We start from the raw sequence: 8,033 nt of genomic DNA on the forward strand, positions 1-8,033 counted from the left end.
GAGTGATTGTTATACCAATGTTGTAGAGTAGAGATATATCCAATCAATCACTCACAATCACAAGAGAATCCTCGGCAAGAGATGACACAAGATTTTTACTGAGGTTTGCTTGCTTCCCGGCAAGCTACTCCTCGTTGTGGAGATACACCCACTTGATGGATCACGAGCCAATTGGCAATCCAAAGCCAAACCCTCAGGGGGTGCCGCACATCCACTCACAAGATGGGGATCCTCCAAGCAACGAGCAATCCACAAGAGTAGCCAATTGCGATCTCCCACGGGGAAGGCTCAAGAACCCCTCACAAATCACTTGGTGAGGCTCGAAACAATCTCCAATCACAAGCCCAACACCACCGCTGCTCCAAGCCGTCTAGGGCGTCGGGAAACACCCAAGGGTAACAAGAATTCTGCAGCAAACTCAAGAATCAAGTGCCACTAAATGCAACTCTCAAAGCAATGCACTTGAATCTCACTCAATCTCAATAGAATTAGCAATCAAGCAAGGAGATGAGTGGAGAGAGTGTTCTCTAGCTCAAGGTATGTCTCAAGTAATCAAATGTGCAAGAGTGAACCCCCAAAAGCTGGCCACCAACTATTTATAAGCACTCACAAACGCGTCCTAGTCAGGCACACCGGACGCGTCCTAGTTCACACCGGACGTGTCCGGTATGAACCTGGACAGCGTCCGGTGCCCTTGACCGTACGAAAACTAGCCGTTGCCGTTGAACGAGACACGGCACTGGACTCTTGACTTGGAACGGACCGGGCGGTCTTGAGAGGGTCCGGACGAAAACTCAGAGAGGTTCGTAGAATCGCCACAGCACAGGACGTGTCTGATGTCACACCGGACGCGTCCGGTGTGCACCGGACCTGAATTGAGAGAGCTCTTCCAGATGAGTTTGCACCAGACGCAAACTCAGAGAGCTTCTCCGAGAAAGCGTCCTCTCCGGACAAAACACACCAGACTCCAGGTGAAAACTGTTTCTGAGTCCGGTGCCTCAACTCGGACACGTCCGACCTCATACCGGACGCGTCTGGCCTGTACGCTCTACACGAAACGATCTCCAACTTCTTCCCTTCCTTCCATGTGCCAACACAAAGTGTCACAACACTTGTGCAAGTGTGTTAGCATTTTCACAAATATTTTTATCAAGGATTCAAGTTTGCACTTTACTAGATCCTAATGCATATGCTCAAGATATGGACCTAGTAGCACTTGATTCGAGAGATGACCGTGATTTCCCCTCTTGATAGTCGGCAATCTATCCTAAACCCGGTCAATCACTTCTCTACTCATCTTAGACCGGCAAAAGCAAAACCCTATGATTATACCTTTGCCTTGATAACTTTGCTCCTCGTCTATCATCATGATCTTCACTTCATGCTACATCCCTTTGTGACCATGTGGCCACCTTTCCATGCCACCATGCACCTTCATCACATGTGTTGCTATGCCTAACTCAAAACACTTAAACACAAGGCACTAGCAACTTGGTGTCATTAATTACCAAAACCAAACTTGGGCTTTCACACACATCATCAAGGAGTTATATCAGGTGCGTCCTAATTGATTTCTAAGCATATCGTATGTTCCATGCAAACCGTGCTAATTGCATCAAGATTACTACTATCTCCAAACAGACCAAACCGAGCTTTCACTTGAGCCCCTTGACCTAGGAGTACCATCGGGTGCGTCCAAAATGGTTTCTTATACTATGGTGCATTAGGTGCAAACTATGCACCTATCTTGTACCAAAACTAACACTGTCTCTAAACGAACTGAAGTGAGATTCCATATGACACATGTCGTCTAGGAGTTCGATATGGTGCGTCCAAATTGATTTCTGAGCATATGGTATGTTCCATGCAAATCGTGCACCTATCTTGCATCAAGATTAGCATTATCTCCAAACAAATCAAACCGAGCTTCCACTTGAGCCTCTTCACTGAAGTACCAACAGGTGCTTCCAAAATGGTATCTTAGACTATGGTGCATTTGGCGCGAACCATGCACATATCTTGCACTAAAACTAACAATGTTTCTATATAGACCAAAGCGAGATTCCATATGACACACATCATCAAAGAGTTCCATCGAGGGCATCCAAATTGATTTCCAAGCATATGGTATGTTCCACGCAAACCGTGCACCTATCTTGCATCAAGATTAGCACTATCTCCGAACAGACCGAACCGAGCTTCCACTTGAGCCTCTTCATCTAGGAGTACAAACAGGTGCGTCAAAAATGGATTCTTATACTATGGTGCATTAGGCACAAACTATGTACCTATCTTTCACTGAAACTAACATTGTCTCCAAATAGACCGAAGCGAGATTCCATATGACACACGTCATCTAGGAGTTCCATTTGGTGCGTCCAAATTGATTTCTTAATATATGGTACGTTCCATGCAAACTATGCAACTATCTTGCATCAAGATTAGCACAATATCTGAACAGACCAAGTCGAGCCTCCACTTGAGCCTCTTCAACTACGTGTACCATCGGGTGCGTCTAAAATGGTTTCTTAGCCTGTGGTGCATTAGGCGTAAACCGTGCACATATCTTCTACCAAAACTAACACTGTCTATAAATGAACCGAAGCAAGATTCCATATGACACACATCATCAAGGAGTTATATTAGGTGCGTCCAAATTGATTTCTGAGCATATCGTATGTTCCATGCAAACCGTGCATCTATCTTGCATCAAGATTAGCACTATCTCCAAACAGACCAAACCGAGCATTCACTTGAGCCCTTTGACCTAGGAGTACCATTCGGTGCGTCCAAAATAGTTTCTTATCCTATGGTGCATTAGGTTCAAACCGTGCACCTATCTTGCACCGAAACTAACACTATCTCTAAACGGACCGATGTGAGATTCCATATGACACATGTCATCTAGGAGTTCCATCTGGTGCGTCCAAATTGATTTCTGAGCATATGGTATATTCTATGCAAATCGTGCACCTATCTTGCATCAAAATTAGCACTATCTCTAAACAGATCGAATCGAGCCTCCACTTGAGCCTCTTCACTTAGGAGTACCAACAGGTGCTTCCAAAATGGTTTCTTAGACTTAGGTGCATTAGGCGCAAACCGTGGACATATCTTGCACCGAAACAAATACTGTCTCTAAGCACACCAAAGCGAGATTCTGTATGACACACATCATGAAGGAGTTCTATCGGGTGTGTCAAAATTAATTTCTAAGCATATGGTACGGTCCATGCAGACCGTGCATCTATCTTGCATCAAGATTAGCACTTTGACTTGAGCCTTTTACTTAGGAGTACCATCGGGTGCGTCCAAAATGGTTTCTTAGCCTATGCTGCATTATGTGCAAACCTTGCACCTACTTGCACCGAAACTAACACAGTCTCCAAACATAAGATTTTGTATGACACACGTCATCTAGGAGTTCCATCATGTGCGTCCAAATTAATTTCCAAGCATTTGGTATGTTCCATGCAAACAGTGCACCTATCTTCCATTAAGATTAGCACTATCTCCAAACAGACCGAACCGAGCATCCACTTGAGCCCCTTCACCTAGGACTACTAAAAAGTGCGTCCAAAATGGTTTCCTAGACTATGGTGCATTAGGTGCAAACTGTGCACTTATCTTGCACCGAAACTAACGATGTCTCCAAATGGATCGAAGCGAGATTCCATATGACACACGTCATCAAGGAGTTCCATCGGGTGCATTGAAATTGATTTCCAAGCATATGGTATGTTCCATGCAAACCATGCATCTACCTTGCATAAGGATTAGCACTATCTCCAAACTGACCAAACCAAGCTTCCACTTGAGGCTCTTCACCTAGGAGTACCAAATAGTGCGTCCAAAATGGTTTCTTAGACTATGGTGCATTAGGCGCAAACTATGCACCTATCATGCATTGAAACTTACAATGTCTACAAATGGACCGAAGAAAGATTCCATATGAGACATGTCATCTAGGAGTTCCATTGGGTGCGTCCAAATTGATTTCTAAGCATATGGTATGTTCCTTGCAAATCATGCACCTATCTTGCATCAACATTAGCACTATCTCCAAACAGATCAACCTGAGCTTCCACTTGAGCCTCTTCACCAAAGTACCAATAGGTGCTTCCAAAATGGTTTCTTAGTCTATGGTGCATTAGTCGCAAACCATGCACATATCTTGCACCAAAAATAACACTGTTTCTAAACATACCAAAGCGAGATTCCATATGACATACGTCATCAAGGAGTTCCATCGGGTGCATCCGAATTGATTTCCAAGCATATGGTATGTTCCATGCAAACCGTGCACCTATCTTGCATCAAGGTTAGCAACAGCTCCAAACAGACCGAACCGAGCTTCCACCTAAGCCTCTTCATCTAGGAGTACAAATAGGTGCGTCAAAAATGGTTTCTTAGACTATGATGCATTAGGCACAAACTATGCGCCTATCTTGCACCGAAACTAACATTGTCTCCAAACAGACCGAAGAGAGATTCCATAAGACACACGTCATATAGGAATTCCATTGGGTGCGTCCAAATTGATTTCTTAACATATGGAACATTCCTTGCAAACTGTGCAGCTATCTTGCATCAAGATTAGCACTATATCCGAACAGACCAAATCGAGCCTCCATGCATCCAAATTGATTTCGGTGCAAGATACCATATGCTCAGAAATCCATTTGTTCAGAAATTGATTTTTTTTTTGATGAAAACATAACATATATATTAAACCAAACGTAGTACAAGAAGGTTCCCAAAGGGAGACCTTGATACAACAAGGTCCACGGACCAGGAATAAAGACAGCAGCGTCGACTAAGGCGACTAGATGGACTTGCATGCCAGCGAGGGGAATACGCAGAGGCGTCTAGGACGCGTGCACCCAGATGGTTTGACCGCGCAAAGCGACGGTTGAAGGGGAATCAGATAAGCCATCTAAGAAGACATATTCCGGCAACCGAAAGATGAAGTTGTTGACGTTGTCGGAGGTAGAAGAAGCTTGGACCGATATCCCAGATGGAGGCAGCATCGTCGATCCAACACCGAAGAAGTAGCTGTCTAACTGGAACAAAGGTAACAAGGACCATAGACACTATGCATGCACTAATCAGAAGGGGATGAGAGAGCCAAGAGTCTCTATCCAGATGAAGATCTATAGCCATGCAAGTGAGGTACGAAAGAAGAAAATAAAGAAAAATAAAAACAAAAACTAAGAAAGACAAAAGATGGAGATGCACAGAGGACTTCACCGGGGAGAAGGACGATGGCACGGACGGGGATGCAGTGGAGGTCACAGGAGCCGGGGTCGATGACGGAGGCGGCGATGTGGGGGGCGGAGGGGATGTAGTGGACGGCGAAGGCGTGAACGGGATGGTGTCGGTGTCGGTGGCGGCGACGATGGCCGGCTCGGCCTTCTGCAGTAGCCACTGCACGGTCTCGTCGTCGGACTGGCTGAGCTCCCACGCGAGATGGAAGATCCACGCAGCGCACAGCGCGGGCATCCGGATCCGGTGACCCCTCCCATCGACCTTGGTGTGGCGGTCCTTGTTGGAGCTCCACTTGGGCGCGAGCATCTGCTTCCTCAGCTCCTCGGGCTGCGCCACCACCTGCAGCTGCTGCTCCTTGCTTCCATCCTGCTGTTGCTGATGCTGCCCGGAGCCGCTCAAGATGGCAGATTCGCCGATATAGAGGAGTAGCGCCGCCTGGATCTCGGGATCCTGTAGCTTCGGCTCCTTCTTCTACTGCGACACCTCGGATGAGTTCTTCTTCTCCATCTTTCTCCAAAGCTTTATTTGGCTAGAGGATCTTACAAGGAAGAGGAAGAGGGGAGGAGGAGATGAAGGGGGGCCGGCCCTCCTGTGTCCTGCCGCCGGTGAGGACGCCGAGGAGGACAGGGGACCGGCGGCGGTGAAGGGAGGAAGGGGTTGTTGGGAGTGGATAAGGAGAGCCACGCACTCGGCGTTATCCGCACAGCGCGTCTCCGTTCAGAAATTGATTAGCTGCACGATTTGCATGAAACATACCATATGCTCAGAAATCCATTTAGATGCACCAGATGGAACTCCTAGATGATCTTGATGCAAGAAAGCACTTGATGTAGCTTTGCATGGAACATACGATATGCATGGAGGCTCGATTTGGTCTGTTTGGATATAGTGCTAATCTTGATGCAAGATAGTTGCACAGTTTGTATGGAACGTATCATATGTTAAGAAATCAATTTGGATGCACCCAATGGAACTCCTAGATGACGTGTGTCATATGGAATCTCACTTCGGTCTGTTTGGAGACAATGTTAGTTTCGATGCAAGATAGGTGCATAGTTTGTGCCTAATGCACCATAGTCTAAGAAACCATTTTTGACGCACCTGTTTGTACTCCTAGATGAAGAGGCTCAAGTGGAACCTCGGTTCGGTCTGTTTGGAGATAGTGTTAATCTTGATGCAAGATAGGTGCACGGTTTGCATGGAACATACCATATGCTTTGAAATCAATTTGGATGCACCCGATGGAACTCCTAGATGACGTGTGTCATATGGAATCTTGCTTCGGTCCGTTTGTAGACATTGTAAGTTGTAGTTCAAGATAGGTGCACAGTTTACACCAAATGCACCATAGTGTAAGAAACCATTTTGGACGTACTATTTGGTACTCCTAGGTGAATAGGCTCAAGTGGAAGCTTGGTTCGGTCAGTTTGGAGATAGTGCTTATCCTTATGCAAGATAGGTGCATGGTTTGCATGGAACATGCCATATTCTTGGAAATCATTTTAGATGCTCCTAATGGAACTCCTTGATGACATGTGTCATATGGAATCTCGCTTCGGTCCATTTGGAGACATTGTTAGTTTCGGTGCAAGATAGGTGCACAGTTTGCACCTAATGCACCATAGTCTAAGAAACCATTTTAGACGCACATGTTGGTACTCCTAGGTGAAGGGGCTCAAGTGGATGCCCGGTTTGATCTGTTTGGAGATAGTGCTAATCTTGATGCAAGATAGGTGCACGGTTTGCATGGAACATACCAAATGCTTGGAAAACAATCTGGACGCACATGATGGAACTCCTAGATGACGTGTGTCATACGAAATCTTGCTTCAGTCTATTGGAGACAGTGTAGTTTCAGTGCAAGATAGGTGCAAGGTGTGCACATAATGCAGCATAGGCTTAAGAGACCATTTTGGACGCACTCGATGGTACTCCTAGGTAAAAGGCTCAAGTGAAAGCTCGGTATGGCCTATTTGGAGATAGTGCAAATCTTGATGCAACATAGATGCATGGTCTGCATGGAACGTACCATATGCTTAGAAATTAATTTGGACACACCCGATAGAACTCCTTGATGACGTGTGTCATATGGAATCTCGTTTTGGTGTGCTTAGAGACAGTATTAGTTTCGGTGCAAGATATGTGCACGGTTTGCGCCGAATGCACCAAAGTCTAAGAAACCATTTTGGATGCACCTGTTGGTACTCCTAGGTGAAGAGGCTCAAGTGGAGGCTCGGTTCGGTCTATTTAGACATAGTGCTAATCTTGATGCAAGATAGGTGCACGGTTTGCATGAAATGGAACATACCATATGCTTGGAAATCAATTTGGATGCACCAGATGGAACTCTTTAATGACATGTGTAATATGGAATCTCGCTTTGGTCTATTTAGAAATGGTGTTAGTTTCGGTGCAAGATATGTGCATGGTTTGCGCCTAATGCACCATGGACTAAGAAACCATTTTGGAAGCACCTGTTGGTACTTCGGTGAAGAGGCTCAAGTGGAAGCTCGGTTTTCTCTGTTTGGAGATAGTGCTAATCTTGATGCAAGATAGGTGCATGATTTGCAAGGAACATACCATATGCTTGGAAATCAATTTGGACGCACCCAATGGAACTCCTATATGACGTGTGTCATATGGAATCTTGCTTCAGACCATTTGTAGACATTGTAAGTTGTAGTTCAATATAGGTGCACAGTTTACACCTAATGCACCATAGTGTAAGAAACCATTTGGGACGCTCTATTTGGTACTCCTAGGTG

The 8,033-nt window shown here is 45.5% G+C and overlaps 1 protein-coding gene across 1 annotated transcript; it reads right to left on the reverse strand.

Annotated features, from left to right (window-relative positions):
* LOC8074948 (transcription factor TCP20) lies at nucleotides 4,869-5,775 on the reverse strand. The gene is made up of 3 exons (XM_021456199.1): nucleotides 5,752-5,775; nucleotides 5,239-5,649; nucleotides 4,869-5,063 (listed from the first exon to the last, which is right to left on the reverse strand). Exons 1-3 carry the CDS (start codon nucleotides 5,773-5,775, stop codon nucleotides 4,869-4,871), a joined length of 630 nt encoding a protein of 209 aa, XP_021311874.1.

The sequence above is a fragment of the Sorghum bicolor genome, chromosome 3, assembly GCF_000003195.3.
Source record: "Sorghum bicolor cultivar BTx623 chromosome 3, Sorghum_bicolor_NCBIv3, whole genome shotgun sequence".
Taxonomy (NCBI): domain Eukaryota; kingdom Viridiplantae; phylum Streptophyta; class Magnoliopsida; order Poales; family Poaceae; genus Sorghum; species Sorghum bicolor.